This window comes from Nyctibius grandis, chromosome 5 (assembly GCF_013368605.1).
Source record: "Nyctibius grandis isolate bNycGra1 chromosome 5, bNycGra1.pri, whole genome shotgun sequence".
Classification (NCBI taxonomy): domain Eukaryota; kingdom Metazoa; phylum Chordata; class Aves; order Nyctibiiformes; family Nyctibiidae; genus Nyctibius; species Nyctibius grandis.
The window spans coordinates 77,292,930-77,316,679 of NC_090662.1; the positions used below are offsets into that span (position 1 = coordinate 77,292,930).

General features: G+C 37.4%; 1 protein-coding gene across 2 annotated transcripts in view; it reads right to left on the minus strand.

The window, feature by feature from the left end:
* ANO2 (anoctamin 2) overlaps positions 1 to 23,750 on the minus strand; it is a 190,218-nt gene that overhangs the window by 131,134 nt on the left and 35,334 nt on the right. For both annotated transcript variants that reach the window (XM_068400623.1, XM_068400622.1), the window contains exons 4-9: positions 19,844 to 19,995; positions 18,582 to 18,636; positions 17,648 to 17,696; positions 12,069 to 12,124; positions 11,800 to 11,841; positions 6,199 to 6,263 (exon numbers count right to left, since the gene is read on the minus strand). In XM_068400623.1, coding sequence (XP_068256724.1) covers positions 6,199 to 6,263; positions 11,800 to 11,841; positions 12,069 to 12,124; positions 17,648 to 17,696; positions 18,582 to 18,636; positions 19,844 to 19,995 — 419 coding nt within the window. The remainder of the gene's footprint in view (positions 1 to 6,198; positions 6,264 to 11,799; positions 11,842 to 12,068; positions 12,125 to 17,647; positions 17,697 to 18,581; positions 18,637 to 19,843; positions 19,996 to 23,750) is intronic.

The window sequence follows — 23,750 nt, forward strand, 5'->3', positions numbered from 1 at the left end:
TGTCACCTCAGTATCTTCGTGAATTTTGAAGATATGCCCACTAAAGACAGTCAGGGAAGAACTGCATAGTGTTCCCATATTTCTGTATGGGAACTAAGTGATTTAGCTGTTCACCAAGAACTGTTTTTTACTGTAATTACCCACATGGCATACGGGGACCCTCTCCAGGATGCCATGATTCAGTGTTGTCTCAGAAGAATGCTTCAGTAATTCTCTAGACTTGGGGGGGAAGCACAACGCTCTAAACACGCTGATCGCTAATACCCAAAAAGAAAGCAAGCTCCCTCCTCCAGCAAAGCGAAAGGGAACCCCGAAAAATGAGGAGCACTCCACTGGCACACAATGAAGAAAAGGGGCTATAAAAGAAAAGAATCAATGGGTAAGTCTGAAACATGCTTGGTTTCCACTGAAAAGGCATTTCTGTTAAATAAGGAATCAAACTGTCAGCTAGAGAGAAGCTCCTCATTGTAAGAGTGTACAGACGCCACGCTGTAAGTGATGTTTTACTCAGAAGGAGTACATAACCACCTGACCCGGCAGTTGCTTCAGCAGAGAGAAAAATTTGTTAACATAGGTATTCTCCAGGCATTAGGAACTGTATATTACCCTGAACATCTACCATGGTGGAGTTTTCTTTTCTCTCTGCAGCCGTATGGAAGCTGGTGATAGTCATGTGATCCTTGCAGAGGGAGGGTGTGAAGGGAGCTCAGGGCTCTCAGTCTGCTGGCTGCTTAAGGGAGGCAGGCCTAACTGTTCCCTGCTCTGAAACCTGGCTTTCAGAAAAGATATAGGTATTTGTTGCAAATCTGGGAACTGTAACACTGGCCTGCAGGGTCAGCCAGCCCACTACAGAGTGGGTCACTGTATATATATATATCCTAAAATATCAATCTGGCTTGATTGTGCTCAGCTCTGAGGCAAGCATTTAGAGGGGGGTTGTTCAATCCTCCTGAGATAACCACATGTTACAAGGTTGCTTTCTGCCAAAGTAGTTACATTGTATAAAAAATAAAGATCAAATGTTTGGTTAGGTTAATTCATAATAATAACAGAGAGTGACAGGGAAGCAGAGGAATTAAAACATACAGGAGAATCCGCACTTTGAGGATCAATAACCCCAAAGTTTTCGTAAACTATGATTGAACAACATTTGAGTGTACCCCTGGAATTAGGCAAGGCACCACAGACCTTTATTCTCAAGTTCTTAGAGTTCTAGACAGCATGTAGAGACAAATGTTCTCTCTCCAGACATGAAGATGTGGCTACAAAGAACAGTGGTGAAAGAAGCAGTGGTTTGCTAATGTATTAAACAGGATAGATGGCCACAGTTAGGGGAATGCTGTACAAGAAATTGATCTTAACGACACTTTTGCCAAGGAAGAAACACTTATCTCTAAAGACAATAAAATCACCATTTCAGTACAACTCCCCTTTTCTTATTTTATTGCTCCTTTAAAACTACCTTATCCTAAGTAGGGTAAGCAGATATACCCATTTTGGTTTTTGTGGTGAAGACTGATGAAAGAAGAAAAAAGGAAAAAAAGCAAAATAGTAAGAAGACTTTTGCGGCCTGATTGCTTACATTGAACACTGCACTACCCAGGCCTCAAGACACTGAAAGTGAAGGCAACAGTATCCAGAGACAGGACCATCTAACTTCAGAATATCACAGGTCTGTCATCGCTTTAAATCTGCCAGGAAGTGAAAGCTATAGGCTGCTCTGCTTTAGGAAGACAGCATTCAAATGCAGGAACTGATGACTGTTCAGTCAAGAGTAGGTTCAACATGGGCACACCGCAATGAAGGGCCAGAATTCATTACACATTAAGTTGAAACAATTTTCCATACAAAAGAAAAATATAGTTAAAAATAGGAAGGAAGAAATATATTAGGCGGACAGTTTGAGTAACAGAAACTCCCAAGTTTTGATTTACATGCTATACACTATAAATAATACTTTGGTTAACACACTTTTCCACCTACTCCTGCAAAAAGAGTTATTGTATACATAGTCTTAATCTTTACAATGACCATGTCTTCCCAGTTATAGGCTTTACAGCAAGATAAGCGTATACAGGCGTTTGGAGCTTTGCAAGTAATCATGTTATAGATAACTTAGCCTATTAGTTATTAAGAAGTTAGGTGAAGTCCTAGCAATAGGAAATAGAAATGAAAACATGAAAAATGAGATGGATTAGAAGGAGCTGATGAGATGGGCTTTTTAGAAGCACTAATATTAAAATAAGTTCCACCACAATTAAAAACCAGATAGCTCTGCTTGACTTCCCTAGGGTAAGGTAATTTTGTATTTATAGCAACATAACAAAAGGGGATCTCTCCTCTATGATGATGGTCCCCTATCTGGAATTCCAGTTCATACACAGGTTCCCATCTGCAGGTGTTTCAAGATGTCCATTAAAAAGATAATTTGCTAGTTTTCCAGGTGCTAAGTAAGCTTTTGTCTCAGAGGGATAACCACCTCTTTGTGATATCAGTAACCTTAGCATACTTACTTCATCTGTCATTTAGAGGTCCTAAGTGATACAGGTTGCATTCAACCAGAAATATAATTCATTATAATTTCTATTGCACTTATACTTGCTGTATGTTTTCTTGACCTTCTGTAACTCATTAGAGGTGCACTGCTAAAAGGCAAGAGACAATGGCTGTAAGTTGTACCAAGGAAAATTTGGTCCGAACAGCAGGAAAACATTCTTCCCCCTGAGTGTGGTGCAGCACTGGAAAGGGTGCCCAGAGAGGCTGTGTGATCTCCATCCTTGGAGATCTCAAAACTTGTGAGCAACTTGATCTAGCTTTCAAGCCAGCCCTGCTTTGAGCAGAGAGTAGGTCTACGGACCTCCAGAGGCCCCCATTCAAAATCCATTCATTCTAGAATCACATAGTTAAAACTTTGATCAGCATACTATAACATTTATAAAAAAATCATAAAACCTGTATTCTTTATGCAGGTTCATAAAACTCCTAGGGAGTGTCCTCCCTGTCTCTGGATCAACAGTAGTATTACACCTTAGGAAACTAACAGCAAAAAATGCTAAAAACTGGATGTGAACTCATCTTCATTTGAGGATGGAGCATCATCAAAATAGAAAAAATCAATGAACCACATATATGTTTTTATAGCACCTTTTAAATTACATTACAAGTATTGAAAGGAACTACTGTTGAGAAGTGCATTTCTACAAGAAAGCTACACTAGAGAAACTCTCTAGTAGCAATCAATACTGAAATTAGGATGAGGAAAAAAGTATATTACAACAGGCAAACTTCTAGAGCCTGCACGTCCTAGAAATCCAATTTTCATTCTTTACTTGTTAATGTATCACTCTTGCCTTCCAAGTCTAAGAGTGACTGAAAAATGAGGTAAACCATTTTCAGTACTTCTGGCCTAAGATATCTGTTAGCAAATAATTTGTAGTTTCCCTCTTAAAAAATGTTTTTCATCCTCTTCATCTGAGTTGAAAATAGACATTTATGAAAGGCAAAAATTGAATACATATGGCTATATTTAGACATTCATATGCTTTTGCAAATAAAGCACTGCATTAGCCAGGCTTTGTTTTAAGCAATGTTATTTAATACCTGGGTGTGCACTGAGAGACCGGGTGTTATAAACATCTTACAAATCAGCCCTCAATTCACACTGTACTATCTGCATGATTTGCCCTATATATTCCCTTAAAATTTTTAACTGAAATTGTGTTGCTGTAGAATAGAAATATGTAATAGCCACCGTGTTCTCATTTGGTGAAACTCTCCTCACTCACAACTGCATTTCCTAATTTACAAAAAAATTAGCTTTTCCCTATAGCCCAAAGAGGTGCATAAAGCCAGAGCAGAATACTTTTACAGATTAAGACACAGGGGTGAATGGAACTGTCAGTTAATATCATAATGGTCTTTTATTTGGTTTTACTTTCTTAAGAACTTTAAAATGTTCTAAGATTGACTATGCAGTTAGCAATCCCTGAGGATATCAGACCTTAGAAGAGACCTCAGAGAATCCCCGGTCTGTGCCAAGAGTGAGTATAACAAATATGTGGTTCCTACTTTTGGTGTACAATCTCTTGGAAACTGCCAACAAGTGTATGGCCAGAAGCAAGGATCTGAGGCACCGGGAATGATTTCTAATAATTCTACAGTGCCATATCTAGTCTTCCAACATAGGTACTTCAGTTAAAGAATGACTTTCAATTTGCATTTTTACTGTATAAAGGTGAAACAGGAATAGTTAAAAAGACTTGCACTGCTGCATGTTGTATTGAAAATTAAACTAAAAAGTCTAATTTGGGGATGTGAATATTATTTAAGCAACATACTTCAATGGAGTTAATGTATTGGAAAACATCAGTCAGAACAGGCTTTGAATATAAGGAAAAAAAAATGCTGCTTCTTCTCTCCATCAAAGCCTGAATATAAACTTAAGTTACACAGTGCTCCCATAACCAGAAAAAAAGTTTAGTATAATCTAATCAATCTAAGAAAGAAGGATCACAGTAAATTTTTAAAATCCATGAAGTGTGGCTGATGTTTGCCAAGGGAATAAGCATCCACATTGAGACTGATCTCAAATCCCCCCCACAGTACAGAAGTGCAAAAACCTGTTTCAGTTGCAAAACGAAAAGGGTGGTAATTCTTCAGGTATATATACTCTAAAGCTCTAACATTACCCAGAAAATAAAAACCACATTTATTTTAGTGGTAACAGTCAAACTTGCAGTCAAGCAAAGCATGAAAGATAAAAGCAAGAGAAATCATCTCTGAGAACAGAGAATCAATTGCACATGTCTGGTCCTTTATTTCTTTCTCACAGAAGTTTAAACCACAGAATTTCTATGAAATCATATCAGTATAGTGAAACATTATAATGGAGACAGCAAAATACAAATGAAGATGGAGTGTAAGCAGATTTACCTCTATTTTTAATTCAGCTGAGCTGTCAGGTCTGGTAAAACCTGAGAATTCCTCTGCCCAGTCACAGTTTAACTTAACATTTGTAATATTTACTAACAACATACAAGGTGGTGTAATCTTGTTCTGATTTACCTATTCCATACAGTAGCCTGGCCTGGAAAAGTACATAAATCCTGCACAAAAACATTAAGGCAAAAAAGAGGAAATTTCAAAGCCTTGCAGAACCTCTGTAAGATTTGATGGTCTCAATACCATTTGCCAATTTGAAACATCTCGCTCCCAATAAAGAACAATTCTGTTCATGTTACAAGTTAGCAGTTAAGTCTTTGAAAAACTATATGTAGTATTTCATCTTCAACTCAAAATACAATAAATAAATTTTACAAATATTTTTGATTATCTGTATTACTAATACCAGCTTTTGCAGGTAATGAAATAGGGGCAGATCGTATAATAAAACCTAGCTGGAGTTTGGTTAATCAATACATAAACAGTAACAAATGTCCTCTTTTTATGTATACAAATTATCCAGAAAGAGATTTTAGGGGTTTTTTTCTATTGTTTGTTAATATCACCATTCATTTATTCCTAGACAGATATCTTGTATAAGAATATTTCAAGTCAGCAGTTTTCACAAACATTTCCTTTTCTTTACTCAGTATTTATAGTATACAACAAAAATTGGTTTGGTTTGGTTTGGCTTTCTTGTAGAGATACTATGGAAATTTCTTAAAAAGCATGGTTGTTTTGTTTTGTCTTATTTTAAGCCCAACTTCTATGTTTGTAACGTCAAAATTCAAAAGATACATAAAACACTGGGAACACATATGGATGTGTTCAGATGAATAAAACCAGGAGTAAAAAAATCAAATCAATTTCAAAACTGTTATATACTTTCACACTGATTCATGATGTGAACACCAGCTTCTCATTAGTCACCAGACTTTGTGACCATATTCTCCAATAAAAATTCATCAATTTAAACGGAAATTCCTCTTTTTTTAAAGAATTAATGCTTTTTTAAAAAAATCTGAGTTATGACATTCTTCCAGGAGTAAGGACTATACAAAAACAAAGATAAATTATTGTTTAGTGTATTTTTGTTACAGTAAACTATCATCAGAGCTACAGAAAAGCAGTGAGAGCATTATTTATAATGCTCTGATCAATCCAAGATTTCATTTGCTGAAGTAACTGCAAGGAACTTAATTAATCTGCATCAGCTAAGAACCAGGTCCCTTAGTGTTTTATACAAGTTCATATTACCTTATGAGGTCAATAGGCTGAAACTTGTAAAATACTCCATATCTTGCCCATTCTCGATACAGCAACTAAATAAAAAAAAAAAAGAATATTAATCTGAAACAAGTGCTCCCATCTGTTTTTACAAACATCTTCTAAGAGTTAAAAATATATGTACCAAAAAAAGCAGTTTCCCATACTTCAATACAAACTTCCATGTATATTTTTCAGATAGTTATGGAAGACTCCAACCAAGCCAACAATGCGAGGATGGTGTAGACACATCTTTCTCCACACACCTACCCCCTCCTCACTACATGTATTAAATAGTGATGTTAAATAGAGAGGCTCAAAACGAAAAATAAAAGATGCTGTAGTCTTGTGGAAATCTTTGAAAGATGCTAGAAATAGTCCTACTTACAGAGTGAAATTCTTCTATGACGTAATTTATTTAATGTCTGGAATCACACCATAGATAAGTACTGACCAGTGTTTCCAGGTCCAAGGTGAAGTGAACTGAGGTAAGAGTTCAAAACTGGTAAACCGGTATGTAAAAACATACCAAGAGGTAACAAATGTAGCAAAACCAGCCTGCTCTCCTGCTCAGCTCCTGAGGCTACTATACCCAGTAGAGCCCATATAAAAACCCCTTCTCTCCCCATGCTGCACATGAACAGACAAGTTCACATGTTTACTGTTAGAAATGCAAATTCACCCACAGCTTACAGACAGCACAAAGGCAGGCGCAGATCCTACAGAAACTTCTTTCAATGGGAGGAATCCAGTGGGAACAGAGTCAGGGATAAAAGGAAACATTTCAGGACCTGTCGTATATTAACCACAATACATTCAGCTGCAATAGGCAAGGGACTCACGATAGTCTTCCTCATTCCCTCTTTCATTACTGCAATCCATGTGACACAACTTTGTTGAACTTTCAAAAAGAAGAAAGAAGCCTTTGACACTCTTTTACAAGAGGCTGTAAAGGAAACTGGTAATTGTGGTGTGAAAGACATCACACTGTTCTGACACAAAAGCCAGCTGCTGGATAGAATTTACCATGCCATTAACAATTTGGTAAAAGAGTTAATTTGATAGCAGTACATTTTATAACTGTGCATGCATTTACTAATAATCCAGAAAGGACATTAAAAAATTAAGCTTTCCAGAATTATATGAAGACCAAAGGAAGCTCAGAGGAAAGATCAGCAGCATCTAACAAAGTTAGATGTGTGTTCACCATATTTTATCTTCAGAGGAAAATAAAAACCAGGGCAGTCCCGTGCAAAAAAGCAAAATTTTCTGTGGAATCACCTGAATGGTTTGTATTCCTTTCACAGTTTTATGCTGTGACAAAACTGTAGACAGTCTAAGACAACATGCTCATTGAACACTGTTTCTTGAAGTACAGAGAGCATCAAAAAATAATAAACAAATAACCAGAATATGATGATAAAAGAAACTAAATTAACCACATCACTATTTGTAGATTATAAATCTGTGTCATCCAAAAAGACAGGTGTCAAGTCTTTTATCCCTATTTTCAAAAAAGAAGTGAGGGTGGTCTGAAAAAGACTAGCATATGAGAGGTGCAGTCAGTTCCTTTAAAATAAGGCACCACGTCATTCCTAGTAAAATTGGAGTAGTGATGAAACTGTGTTTTGAGAATGAGTTTCTGTGTGAAGTATCTGCTGGCTCCAAGAGTTCAGTTCCTCCCTTGCTGTGAGCACTAACTGACAGTCCCTCACCTGTCTCATGGAAATTGTAGTTAATGTGAAACAATGTAATTGCTGAGTTAATACCTTGGAAACTTCTATTCTTCTGTAAACTTTGGCTGGGATAGAGCAATAAGTTTTAAAGCTGCTGAGGAGAAAGACACACACCAAGAAAAACACGCACATGAATACACAACCAGGTATATGCAGAGGGTATTCTGCAGAGAAATGAAATTCAATATTTGTTTACTTTTTTTTTCTTTAACAGAAAAAAAAAAAAAAGGAACTCCAAAGATACGTCAAAATCGGTAATTATAAAACAGTAATACATAGATTTTTTCCAAATGTCTAATAAGTGGAACTTATCAGTTTAGTTGCAGATTAGATTGCAAACTGTTTAGTTCTGTCTGCAAAATAGATGCTCATTAAGCATGGTGCTTTTTTTCCCAGTAAATAATAGATTATTGCACAATGGAATTACGTAAGTATGCAAGAGCTGGAGAGGATGCTAGTAACAAAGTACGTATAGTTTTTGCAACTATCAATAGTTGCGTCTGTCAGATGGCCCACTACAACAGCTAGCAGCACGCTACACCATCTTATGAAGTTAACAGCACAATTAAGTGTGGAGAAATTTCAGATACTGTAACTGCAGAGTTATCTTGACATATTTTGAAGTTTTTCAATCACATTTTTCTACTGTTTATAATGCCTCTCCTCCTGCAGATGCTATGTGAAAGAACTAAATAAATATCAAGCGAGCAATTAAGACCTGGATCCTGCAAACATGTGCCCAACAAAGTATTATTGTTCACAATATGGAAACTGGTTGCAACCATTTAAGTGAACAGATCTATGCCATTGCATACTCATTAAAGATACAGCATAAAGTATTTTCTGTTCATAGATCAGGGAGCAAACCCTACACTGAGTTTACTTACACTGAAGCGATTGGGAATTCGGCAATGAGACTCAAGGAGTGTGGAGTCTTGGCTTTTAGAATATTGCTCTTACAGAGCACAGTCTTGCAAAATGCTTTGCACTTGTGGAAAGAAATGATGAGACTAGGTTTGATTTTCTTTGGCTTCAACAGGATTTGAAGAGGATTGCCCTGGCTGCCATATTGATATTTTCAGATGAATACTTGTGGTTACCTATTCAAAATCACCCCTTACCATTACCCCACAGCATTACCTACAATTTTATTTATTTCCATAAATAATCATACTAATAAATGCATTCACTGAAATATACAAAATAAGAAAGTTAAAGCTATTAAATTATTAGAACTACTTAAAAGCTGTCTTGAACATAGCTACAGAATGGAATTTGAAGAGCAAAAAGAAAGGTCTTTCTAAAATTGCAATCAGTTCAGGAACAGGTTGCTATGGCATTATGTCAGATTACGAATCACACTGGTTATTCTGATTCCAAAGCACTGAAGGTGAGTTTATGGCATGAATATTTTCCATTCACGTGTGTTGTCCACACTAAACCTCAGTCTCAAAAGTGCAATTTTACAAGATTAAGCTTAATCTGGAAGATGGAATGTGCTTCCTTACCTGGTATTTATTAAGTTGAAAGGAATTCTAGGAAGAGTTTTGTAATATAATTTATTGTATTTTATAAGCTTCACTTAAAAGCAGTACTTTCTGTAAGTTTATAATAATACTTTCCAATATGCTTGTAATATTCTATGGATGTCGTTGTAGTATATGACAACAGTGTATTTCCCAGTTAGGTAACAAAGCCCTTACATATTTTTCAATGTCAAACATATTGCTAGCAATGAAGGGTTACAAGTTTTCAGTGGGCTAGAAGCTTAAAAAAGACCAAGTCAGTGTTTACGCTCATGGCAAGTTATTACCGTGCTGCTGGGGCAATAGCTTTCTTAAAAAGATTTTTTTCTAGAGCAGAAATCACACTAAAATAGGGAAATTCCTTTACTCCAATCAACAGTCTTAGGAAAAGAGTGGGTTTCATTGACTACAGATTTCTAATCCTCATAGGATGTGACAAAAGTATTGTTTCACAGTGCATTTTCTCCAAGGAAATCCTGAAGAGGGTTAATAAGGATTAACCTTTCATATAATGAACTGGTACATAAACCTTAATTACTTGTGCTGCCTTATTGGCATAAGTACCCCAGACAGGCTCAGTTCATCATTCTTTGGGCTTATATAACAGACAATTGAAATGGAAGATACAGATAGGTTAAAATGGACAAAATAAAAAGAGGCAGAGAAAAATAAAACTGAAAAATGCCCCCCTTTCCTTTAAACCTGATCAGGGCTTTTCAGGAAATTAAACACTGAGACTATTAGATTCAGATAGAAAACAGATGATGTTATGCATAGAAATACTACAGCAGATTCAATGGCTAGGCAGCAGAGACATATGTGAATAATCAATGAAATATTTCTGGAAAGAACCTTTTATGTTTTTAATACTTAACACTTCATAACTGAGCCTAACAGGCAGAATAAAAAGAAGGCAGCACAGAATACAACTAGTAGGGTAAATATTTTTCCAGACACTAGTCCTTTTAGGCCTTCTTCCCCCCTTTTCCACAGCACCCAGTCTTCCTCCGCTGACTAATGTTCATTTACCTTTCTTCTCTAAAAGTTTTGCTAACTTTATATGTCAGTAAACTGTGACTTTCAGAGTCCATTACTGTATCACTATTATCACTTACTTAGAGAAAATACTGCAAGTGCAGGGTAGACAATTTCTTCATGAACAAAAGTTTCAAAATAACAGACATAAATGTACAAGCTTCTCTATAGTTTGTTTTCCAACTTTGTCTCTTTTGCTTACCAAGGTTCATATACTAAATTAAATTGTATACAGCACATGAAGACATCTAGTGGCTGAATGTTAACACTATTTACCAAAAACTACAGCCTTGGAGAAATCAAATTCATTCGTATGACATATGAACTCAGTCTTCATTTCAAATGCTCAAATAATCATCATTTGTGGCAATTACACTCTTGAGAACTACACGGTGTTTTGCCAGATTAATGGCATTTTCTTACCTCTTCTTCAAGCAACAACAGATGGCATATACCAACATGTAATACCACAGAGTTAAAAATATTTGTGAAATTATTTACAAGTCACCAAGAATATATGCAATTTAATTTCTAGTATAGTAAACATTTTAGGCATTCAAACATCCTCTTTTTCTTCATGCTTCCCTCCCCATCTTTCTCTCCCCACAATTTCCCTCTTCATTTCCTGTCCTATTGTTTATATATCAAGGAAAAAAAAGAAAAAGCAAATATTAGAGAGCAATATGGAATGGCTTTTCATGGATTACAGTAATTAAATGTTTTTGCTCATTTCTAATAATAAGCATATGTATTAAAACCAGTCTGAATTCACCTGTGCAGACAGGTGGTGGGTGATATATTTTCAGAAGTCATTTGATAGCTAGAAACTTTTTATTTACAAAATAATTGGAAGCAGATTTTTAGAAATTGCATGTAATTTAATTGAATGCACAATCAAATGAAAAATACAACTATGTTTTATTCTAGTAACCATTGTTCTATAGTACCATGTGGTTATGGAAACAAAATAATTATATAAGTTATTTAACAACTTTTGCTTCCTCACAGGCAGAAAAATCTTGTCTATGCATGTGGAGGGAAAACTGAAGCATTTCAAGATGTAAATATCAAATTCGGGTCACTGAAATACTTCATAAGAAGACTTCATAAAAAGTCTTGTGAAAAAATTTTTATATGCAGAAATAGAGGAAAATAAGTAATACAAAAAATATATGCATTTGTAAAAACATTTACTTGACTGAACATTGGCTGATGCTCTATGATAGCATTTAGGACGCTAATTCACATTTATCACATTAAATCTAATACGAAATCAGTTTTGCAATGTATTTTACCTTTCTTTCATTCATGTCATCTTTTTGGCCTTCATATTCACCCTAGAGAAAGAAAATAATTTAATAACTGATGTAAAAAAAAGATAAAATTCAATAAAATATTTCTCAGTTGTTCCCACACTGTTGATTTTACCTTTAGGTCACAACTTGAAATGTACTTATGTAAGAGTTTTCATACTTGAATCACACACTTAGAATATGTTTTCATTGTCACAGGCACTATTGAGTGATACCATCAGAGAACTAGATTTTTAGTAGTATATACGTACGTCGTGAAGTGGGTATGCTGCATCATAAACATTGTTTGCTATTAATGTGCCAATACCTAAAAGAAAAAAAATTAAGATGGTCAACAGCTAGGCACAGTTAAACAGAAAATATTATTACAAATTTCATTTAATGACATTACAAAGGGGACAGAGTTGTATTATTGAAAATATTCACAATCACATCAAGATGAGTATATACCAACCTAGAAGTACCTGGATATGAAAAACATGTTTTCACAGAAATGCTCATTTCCATATAATGATTTTTCTTGAGTGAACTAGTATGGTACAAAGACTGTTTTGACCACTTTCTCATCCTGATAGCAAGGAGGCATGTGACTGAGGAAAGCATCTGGGAAGTCCTTCTTGAAGCTTGACAATGATCAGAACCATGGATCCCCACTGACGGACCCAAACAATAAAAAACATTTTCACAGAAGTTTGTGATTGAAGAAACCCTTACTCTCTATTGACTAATACTAGATGAGGTCTCATTTTCACTGAACCAAGTGCTGGGTTTCCTACCCTTCCTCATATCAATACATAAGGCCACCCTTCTTAGTTTGAAATAATGCTGCTTTGTTTGCAGGAGTTAAATCAGTTTGTGCTCATCAAATCCATGGTTATGCTGGAAAGCTGGATGCACCAGGACAAAAACTGCTGAGTCCTAAAGACTGCAAACAGGAAGTCTGGTGAAAGGTACAGGAAGACACAGGGACATGGCACTATCACAGTGACAACATGCTGCAAGGGCTTTAGCAACTGAATCCCCACTAATGTGTCACGGCTTAAGGCTGGGCAGGCAGTTAAGCAGATGACAGATGCTCTCTATTAACCATCTCCTTCCCCAGAAGGGAAAAGGAAAAGAGAAAAGGGAGAGAGACTTATGGGTTGGAAAGTTAAAACAGTTTTAATAAACAATAACAAGGAAAAAAGAGTATAATAAATAATGAACTGTATACAAAACCACTACTCAGCTCCCCCTGATGATGAACAAGTCACCGCTGACGCTGCAGGGCAGGCTCTGGGGAGTCCTGAACCAGATGCGGCAGCAGGCGGGAACCAGACTCAGTAGCAAAGGCAGGAGTGTGGGCAGAGTCTTCCCAGGATGTCACCATAGGGGAAGAGAGCACGACCCTCCTGGTCCCTCAGCTTTAAACTGAGTATCACATGGGTGGGATGGAATACCCTGTTGGTCAGGTTTCAGTCACCTGTCCTGTCCGCTCCTTCCCGCAGGTGCAACACTTTTATGGTCCTTTCCTTTGTGGAATGAAGAGACCCAACAGGGACCCTACTTTCCATGGCAACAAGCATATGTAGTCAACTTCAGAAAGTAGTCACTTAAAAGAAGCTTAACTGAAAAGTCTGTCCTAGTCCAAACCAGGACATAATGACTACAGCACCTATAAGACATACACAAGACCACTACTGGCTCTCAAGACCTATGACTTTTATAGCCATTCTGTCTTCATTCTCTGCAGGTGAAAACAATTGTTCCATAGGATGACACTTAAGATTAGTAGTTTATGCCAGACCTCTTTGCTTTCAATGTCCAGTAAAAAGTAACCAGCTAGATGAAAAAAATTCCATAGTCGTAGAATCATAGAATCATAGAATGGTTTGGGTTGGAAGTGACCTTAAAGATCACCTAGTTCCAACCCCCCTGCCACAGGCAGAGACACCTTCCACTAGACCAGGTTGCTCAAAGCCTCATCCAACCTGGCCTTGAACACTTCCAGGGAGCGGGCACCCACAAGTTCTCCACAAATTCTCTGGGTAACCTGTTCCAGTGTCTCACCACCTGCACAGTAAAGAATTTCTTCCTAATATCTAATCTAAATCTACCCTCTTTCAGTTTAAAACCGTTACCCCTCATCCTATCACTACACGCCTTTGTAAGAAGCTCCTCTCCAGCTGTCCCGTAGGCCCCCTTCAGATACTGGAAGGCTGCTAGAAGATCTCTCAGCCTTCTCTTCTCCAGGCTGAACTGTCCCAACAAGAAGATCCTCTCCAGCTGTCCCGTAGGCCCCCTTCAGATACTGGAAGGCTGCTAAAAGATCTCTCAGCCTTCTCTTCTCCAGGCTGAACTGTCCCAACAAGAAGCTCCTCTCCTGCTGTCCCGTAGGCCCCCTTCAGATACTGGAAGGCTGCTAGAAGGTCTCTCAGCCTTCTCTTCTCCAGGCTGAACAGTCCCAACTCTCTCAGCCTGTCTTCATAGGAGAGGTGCTCCAACCCTCTGATCATCTTCGTGGCCCTCCTCTGGATTCACTCCAACAGCTCCATGTCCTTCTTATGTTGGGAGCCCCAGAGCTGAACGCAGTACTCCAGGTGGGGTCTCATGAGAGTGGAGTAGAGGGGGAGAATCACCTCCCTCGACCTGCTGGTCATGCTTCTTTTGATGCAGCCCAGGATACAGTTGGCCTTCTGGGCTGCAAGCACACATTGCCACCTCATGTTGAGCTTCTCATCAACCACCACCCCGAAGTCCTTCTTCTCAGGACTGCTCTCAATCCATTCTCCACCCAGCCTGTATTTGTGCTTGGGATTGCCCTGATCCACGTGCAGGACCTTGCACTTGGCCTTGTTGAACTTCATGCAGTTTGCACAGGCCCACTTTTCAAGCCTGTCAAGGTCCCTCTGAATGGCATCCCTTCCCTCCAGCGTGTCAACCGCACCGCACAGCTTGGTGTCATCGACAAACTTGCTGAGGGCGCAACTCAATCCCACTGTCCATGTTGCCAACAAAGATGTTAAACAACACTGGTCCCAGTACCAACCGCTGAGGAACGCCACATGTTACTGGTCTCCACCTGGATATTGAGCCGTTGATCACAACTCTTTGGGTTTGGCCATCCAGCCAATTCCTTACCCACCGAGTGGTCCATCCGTCAAGTCCATGTCTCTCCAATCTAGAGACGAGGATGTCATGCCAGACAATGTCAAATGCTTTGCACAAGTCCAGGTAGATGACGTCATTCACTCTTCCCTTATCCACCAATGCTGTAACTCCATCATAGGAGGCCACCAAACTTGTCAGGCATGATTTGCCCTTAGTGAAGCCATGTTGGCTGTCACCAATCTCGTCCTTATTTTCCATGTGCCTTAGCATAGTTTCCAGGAGGATCTGCTCCATGATCTTGCCAGGCACAGAGGTGAGACTGACTGGCCTGTAGTTCCCCAGGTCTTCCTTTTTTCCCTTTTTAAAAATGGGAGTTATGTTTCCCATTCCCATTATGAAATGTTTGGGAAAAACCCTCTGGTCAGAGATGATAGATAGACATTACCAATAAATTGCTTTCTTGGCACAAAGAAAAATACCCTTACCACTACACGCATTCATAGAATTGGGAAATCTTCATGTTTGGATCATGCCCAGTCCGCTACTGAAAGCATTCCATGTTTGGAAAGTTTACTAAGGTTCAGAGTTATGCTAGAAGAAAATATGCCTTCCCTGTAAAATGCCATAGAAGTGGAATCACATTCAGTCTTAAGCAGATGTAAAAATCAAGAAGCATCTGTTGTTTGAAGTGTTATTTTCATGCTATTATATTATGAAGCCTATGTTTATGAAAATCAAAGGCTGACATAAGTACTTCCAACATCACTGTCCTACCTCTTGTGCAAAATAAGCAATGGAATCTTAAAAAAAAAAAAAAAAACAGAATAAAACAAGGATGCTTAAAGAAGTCTTTTAAACCAGTCATGATGAGTGGTCTTAAGACCAGTGAGAAGGGAAAACCTTAACGACATATGAAGCATAGGACTTTTTGGGGAGGATCTCAGAAGACCAAAACAATTAGTGAATTTAGGTCAAACATGATGCATAATAGCGTTTTGGCTATGGACCAGAAAGATGGGAAGTACAGGAGGGTTAAAATACTTGCTTCATGTCAGATGAGATCTTGAGCTGACCTGAGCTTGAAGTGGATAAGCCTGTATTTTCACCTTAGAGTAAAAAAAAAGCCTGAAAAATCACTACTAGTGCTTTGATCTCTAGTGATGGCTTTTATTACACTATAAACCAGAATAAGCTATTAAAGTAGAGAAAACTTTTTATTTAAAGGCTTTTTTAAAAAAAACTAAAAAAAGCCTATTTGTAAAGTGCTCTTTCCCTTCCTACTGTGTCCTTATAGGATGGATTGCTTCTTTCAAGCTTTCTTTCAGCCCAAAAACTTACAAAGTCTTAAGAGTTTCAGCAGGTTCTACACAGTCTCTCTGGATCCCTTGGGAAAGTGTCAGCTCTGGGTGCCGACTTTTATGTCAACAGGCTTAGTGTCCCTGCTGGACTTCAGGCTTCTTGTTTTATATACCTTACACTGCCTTGTCTCTAAAATCTTGCACTCTAGAGACATTTCCTTGCACAGGCTCCACTGCTCCCAGGGAAAGCATGGTCTTCCCAGTCACCAGGAGGGTTTCCTGGATGCCACATGGAGCAATCCAGCAAAATACGGTAGCGTTCCTCTCTACTGCTCCACCAGAGGATTTGAGCAGATCAAAATGTAGAACAACACGGAGCAAACAGTGAATAAAACAGACACCAGCTGAACAATGTTTTAGAAATGAGGAATGCCTGACATTTTCGCAACTGTCTTTTAATTTTTTTAAAGGAAACAGTGTGATAATAAATTTAAACGTTTGTTCTGGGCAAAGCCAAGTATTTTTGGTTGAAAAACAGAAAGTATTTCAGCTTGGGATTTTTTTCATATAAGTTGAAAAAAAATACATCTTTATTTCAGGGAAACTTAAATTAATCTATTTTCCACTCCAGCTGCTGTACTGGAGAAATCTGTTACTGCAGCTTCATTGCACAAAGTTACACCAAGACTGTGCAGGAACCTGTTGCTACAGCACATTTATTCTTTGCAAGTACATTACCCTAGGACATTGTGATCTGCACATAAGTGGTCAAGCTTACAGAAGGACTTTCAGAAAACATGCCAGACAAGTACTACCACTTCTTTGCCACCAGGGAGATATGTGTCATGATATCACAATGGATGAAAGAAAAGAGTAGAGAAAAGAAAACAAGTATACTTGTACATGTTCCAAACCTCAAGAAAACAAAAGCTGCAAAGATTTCAGGGTTACCCCAAAAGTATCATACAGTGTCTTTAAAACAGTCATAGTTAAGCCATATATTTAATTATGTAGTTCATGGACATAATTTTTAAAGCTGCAGTGACAAAAATAACCTGGAAAGATATATTATTCTATTGAAAAGGAAAGAAAAATCTGCTCCTGGAAGAAATAATGCAATAAATTGTAGCTGACATCTGAATTTTCAAAAGCAGATTATATAATAATCAAATCCAATTTTATAACAACTCATGAAATGCAAGTTATGTGCCAGATCCTGCACCTGTAGAAATGAAAAGTAAGCTCCCATTACCATGTCATATCCAAACCATGGATCAGAAAGTCTGATTTTATTCCTCAGAAAAATCATTTGTTTCAATCTCTATTTTTTGTGGACATGTGCCAGAATACTTTTGTGTTCTGCTAGAAAAATAAATATTCTGTGAGATACCTAAGCAATTCCTTTTAAAACAACATGTATAATTATCTTCCCTCCTTCTTACCCATGCTGTTTCTGGCCTTTGCAGATGTGCGCTTCAAAATTTCACGTACCTGTGGAAAAGAACAGTAATATAACACACAAATCATCTTTTAGCATTATTTTCACCATAGAGCTAGCAATAAAACAAAACTTTAAAATAAGAGGCTTCTGTAGAGTTCATTTGCACATACATTTAAATCATATATTTCACTTACATATAAATGCATGAATTGAGGCCACTAGTTAACACTTAACAATGTTATGGCAACTCTTATTAGTGGATTATCTGCCCTAACATTTGTAGGCTAAGTCCTGCTGTGTCACATCCTTATAAAACTATATGAAGTATAAGGACTTCAGGCAGAATGAGAATTTTACGCTGAAGAAAATCACAACAAAATCTGACTTTGTAAAAAAACATTTAGCTTTCACATATGGAAGTGTATCATGAAGATGCACATAAAGTGATCAGTAAGTATGCTATATCTATGAAACCCAAGTGCATATGGATGAACATAGCATGTTAGGGAGGAGTTGGCATTGCATTTGTAAAGAGAAATCTTGCCTCACCAACCTGCTGGAGACTGAGCAGGATCTCAGAAACATTATACAAGGTTTCTCACAAAAGACTGCTGGAGCTAGGAACTTACTATAGGATTGTAGAGGTCCTTTTATGGAATAAAATCTAGTTAAAGATTAGGAAGCAGGGTTTAATAACAAGTATGAACAATGGAGAGGAGTCGGTAGCAGTGTTTCCCTATATAGCATCTCCTACTCCTGGACCACTGGGCAGCTCCAGAAGGGTGTTCCTTACATACTTATGACTGCTTAGTGTTTTGCAGGAACAGAGAAATACATAAATTGGTGAAATTAGCAAAGTAGTCACCAGCACTCACTGTTAAAGCAAACCCCATTCAGCACAAGAAGTCAATGATATGTTACTTTTGTTTACTTACTATTCGGCTGCGTGTAGCATTGTCAAAAAAGGTGTCTTTGTCTTTAATGTTATACCTAAAATGTTGAGAGAAAAAAAAAATCAGTTATGTTTTCAGACATGATAGTAATAAGTAAGATAGCATATAAGATTCTGATTTAGAATTCATTTAGAAATCACAGCTAGTAAGAAAAACAGGTGTTTAAAGAAAATATAGATGAAATAGTACAGCATAATAGACTGTGCTATTTAAGACCTAGTCATTCAGAGTTCTACCTGGACTGCAATGATGGCGGGCATAAAAATGCAAAAATATTAATTAACGTAAAATGCCTTTCGTACACAAGATGACCTTTTAATCTTTTCCTTAAAACATATTCTCAACACTATAACATCCTGAGGTTACGCTATTAGGTTTCAACTAGCCTAATGCAGATGTTCATTACTCTTTTCCAGGAGACTAACCAGTCAACATTTCACTTGCTTTAAAATAACCATTCCACTGGAATTATGCATTTCCTTAAAACTTAAAATCATCATATGTGAAATTAGCCTTCCCAGTTTATTCTTCTCAATCAATTTGACTTGTATTCAATTAATTAAAATTGTAAGAGAGGGCAATAAATGATATGGTGGGTCATTATATTTATTACTGAATTTTATTTATTGGACATAAATACAAGGAGACACCCATGAGGAAAAAAGGAGTGTTTAATGTCGAACTGGGCCTAGAAGTATTATTCTGAGTGAAAGGGCAGGTATTATTACCCAAGTTTTAATTGCTATAATAAATCTACTAAGAGGAAAAATATTAATGGATTTCTACTAGCTCTTTGTTTTTTTCAGAACAGGCAGTAATATCCTTAACCAAATAATCAGGAATTTGGTGCTAGGATTTTTACAGTTCAAGCTAACAACCTAGATATTCTATTTGTTGCACTGCTTCCAGTGCCTTATCCAGCAGCAGGAAGTAGAACCCTGGCAGAAAGTCTCTGCAACTTAGATTTCTGCTAATCTACTGAAACTGAACTCAGTGCCAATGCATGTTCATTTGCTTCAGACCTATTTACTTGGCCTTCAACAAATTTAGTTTTGTGCAGACATATGCTTTTATTACTTGGAAATATTATCCAGGAATAATCTGACATCTTGGGTATTTCCTAAGGATTTCCAGAAATACTCAATGAATTTCTGAATTTTGATTGAAATACTGGTAGAAAAAATGACAACACTAAAATGATGTTACAGCTTTTGTCATTGCTTATCACAATTTAAAGTACTCACAAGTATATTTTCTCTCTGGAAAATGGGTAAGACAGGTTTTTCATGTTGGTATTTTGTTGTTGTGGCACCTGGGGTTGCAGAGGTTCCGTCAATTTGCACCATATTTCATTTAACGTTTTGAGTATTCCCCCTTCTTCTGTGATTTCATACATCTGAGTAAAGAAAATGTTGTACATTAGCATGTCACTTCCAAAAATCCACTAAAATGAAAAAAAAAGACAGAATTTGCTATACACGTGTTTAAATTTGTAATTAAGATAAGCGCCTTCTCTGAAGATATATTCGCATGTAACAGCAAGCACCTGAATCCATAAGGGTTTCAGTTCCAAAAAGAAGTTCTTGTCCTTCACAAGTTACTTTCAGAAGAAAACTCAGTGCAGAATTGTTAATACAAGAAACATCCTTACTAACTAAACTAGGAGCTGCAGGGAGATGACAGATATGTAATTATTTTGACTATGTAACTGGGAATAACTGGGCCTGAATGTAACCCATCAGGCCCCATGGACTTATGGATATTCAGCTGATACAGGTAGTCTCTTACAAATTCAGTATCCACAAACAGAAAGTCACTCTTCCCACAGTTGTGGTCCTCTGACTCAGAGGACCAGGTAGTCCAAGGTCTATCATTAATATTAAGACTGAGGCAAAAAAATCATTGAAAGCCTCCACTTTTTCTTCATTCCTATTTGACAGGTGACCATCTTCAACAAGTACTCATCCAATATTTTCCTTAGACCTCCTCTTGCTCTGGACATAGTTTAAAAACCCTTTTTGCTATCTGACACAACACTGGCCAGTTTCAACTTTAGCTGAGCTTTAGCCTTTGTGTTTTCTCCCTGAATATGCAAACCACAGCTCTGTAACCTTCCTGCAAATTCTGACCTTGCTCCCAGAGATGGTACAATTTCTTCTTTTTGAGCTCCTTGAGGAGTTCCCTGTTCAACCAACTTGTCTTCTGCCCCGCTTTCTTGACTTACGACATGCTAGAATATCCTGCTCCTGTGCTTTTAAAAGGTGGTTCTTAAAAACTGACCAGCACTCATGGACCCCTAAGCCCTCAAAAGCAGATTCCCAGTGGACACTGCTAACTAGCTCCGTGAGTAGCTTAAATTTTGCTCTCTTGAAATCTAGAGTAACAACTCTGCTGACTTTTTTTCTCATTACACTGAAAATTTTAAACTCAACCATTTTGTGATCACTGTGGCCAAGACAGCCACCTACCATCACATCTCCCATGAGTCCTTCTCTATTCACAAATAGCAAGTCTGGGAAGGCATCCTTCCTAGTTGGCTCACTGAATGCTTGTGACAAGATATTATCTTCAACACACTTCAGGAATTTCTCATACTTTCTTGTCACAGCACTATGGTATTCCCAGTTGATATCTGGGAAGTTGAAATCTCCCATAAGGATAAGGACTCTGGATCCAGAAATTTCTCCTAATTGCCTGTAGAATAATTCAGTGATATCATCCTGGCTGGGCAATCAATAGTAAACACCCACAATGACATCTGCTTTGTTTTCCATCCTCCTAATCCTCACTCAGAGGTTCTCAACCATATCATCCCTAATGGCAAGATCTGTACAAACTTCACCCTTACATACAGTACAACTCTTCCACCTTGCCCCATGTCTATCCCTCCTGAACAGCCTATCGCCCTCCATCCTGGCACTCCACTTGTAGGACTTATTCCACCAAGTCTCACTAATACTGGAGACATCATAGTTCTGGGAACGAACCAACACTTCCAGTTGGCCCTGTTTGTTTCTCATACTCATATTTGAGTGTGGCCCATTCTCACTCATCAAAAATAATTATCCAGAAGCTTATGTATTGTTAAAATTGCTCAAAAAGTATCTTTTCCCAGTATGTCATTTGTACTGAAAAATGATTTAAGACTGAACATTTTAAAAAAAAATTTTTGAAATTAATTCATCATGTTTAGAGGTGGATAAATACTTTCCACTCAAAATGCTTTGTTTATGGTTTCCTTGGATGTTTGAATAAATAAAAATAGCATTATAGAAAATACGTAATGTGCCTTGAAAACAACCTTTTGTCTCTCTGAACGAAAATAGAATTTTCTTTTTAGTGGTTACTGGCTGAATTTTTCAGTTTGTATTGCCAAATCCCCAAAATACAAGATTTCAATTTTTCAAACTGGATTTTTTTCTTCACAGGAAATTCCTCTTACAACTGTCTTTAATTGCAAAATACTTAAGACATTAACCATGTTTGCTTTCTGGTAGCGCACTGGTAGTGCTCCATTTCTGCTGTTGAGACAATAGAAAAATAATGTAGTCAACAAGAGATGACAGCAATCTTCTTCTTAAAAATGTCATATCACTTTTAAGTTATACAAAACAACTTATTACCCTAGGATAAATTTTCAAGAAAATTGAGATCTGGTTTCCTTGTTGGTTCCTTTCATCTTCTTGTACACACCAAAAAAAATTACAGGTACAAACCTGAATACTGTTTTCATAACTGCTGAATCAATGACTGCTTGTCCATTTGCTCTTTGAATATTTGTCATACTATGCAATAAATGTCAGTTATATGGCAATCTCATTCAACATGAAGTGTGCACAGATCTGATTGGTTCACTGAAATCTGTTGCTTTAAAGAAAACGATGCTATAAATAATGTATAACATACAGCAGTTAAATGAAGTAACGTGTCAATATTTTTAGATATCTTTACCCAAATGATTCTGTGTCTTTAGGGCTTTATGATTTATTGTGTATTTTTTCTCCCATTCAGAGGAGAGAAGAGGATGCAGAACTGTTTGTGAGTGACTAGGGCAGCCATTGGAGATTATCAGCTCCTGGAGACCTTAACTCAGAAAAATAGGATGGCAACATTCCTCAATTAAAATAATGTAAAATTTGTTTCAGTGTATCTGCAAAAACATAGGAGGGGAAAATTCCCATGAGGGAAGAAGGAGGGAGAAATGAGGAGGCACGAAAAACGTACAAAAGGAACAAAGCTGGGAAGGGATCAAAGAGAGGAGGTGAATATGTAGGTCCATTTCTAGAAAGGGCCTACATATCCATCAATATGCCAGAAAGGACAGAGGTACTGTAACTGTCCAAAACCTGCTCATTTTCAAAGACTGATTACAAGTAACCAGACTTTTTTTTTTTTCGGGGATGCGAACACAATACAGTAAAAGTATACAAAATTGCTCAGTCATTTAATTCTAATGATAATGCAATGAAATAAGTGTTCAGTAGTGCAATGGATGAGTATCACTAACGGAAAGCACAAAGCAGTTCCACTAACTTCAGTGGAGTTGTTAGACAGAATGCTAAATCATTGCAGGACCACAAATTTGGGGATCTGCTCCTCACAATTTACAATATTTGGCAGCAACTCTGCTGAAAGCTCTAGATATTCTCAGCTACTATGACTATAAAGAAGATAATGAGCCAAAGTTTTAATGACAATGGGCAAGTCTGAATGCACTAAGTCATTGATACTACCAAAACAGACTCTCTCAGCATCCCTAGACTTTAGAGAAATCTTAAGGCAATGACCAGCTATCATACTATCTCCCATACTGCAGCTCACCTTTGAGGAAAGTTCCTTGACAAAAATCCAAATAGCTACTGCCTTCTCAGCTTTCAAAGCCCCCCCCTAAAACTCACCTCTGTCATCACTCTTCTGAACGCAGTCTGTCAGCCAGCTGCCTCTGTGGCCTTTGAAATCCCCTTTGAAAATCCCATCTTAAATCCAACTCTGAATACTAAATCATCTCAAAATAATTAGTAATGTGAAAGAATAAGCCTGGCAGTACATTTGGTCTGATTTTGAAATAAAGTAACTCTGTGGGCTTCTATACATTTAACTACCATTCTGATCCACCCTTCTCCAGTCATACTAGTTGATAGAAGATGGAAG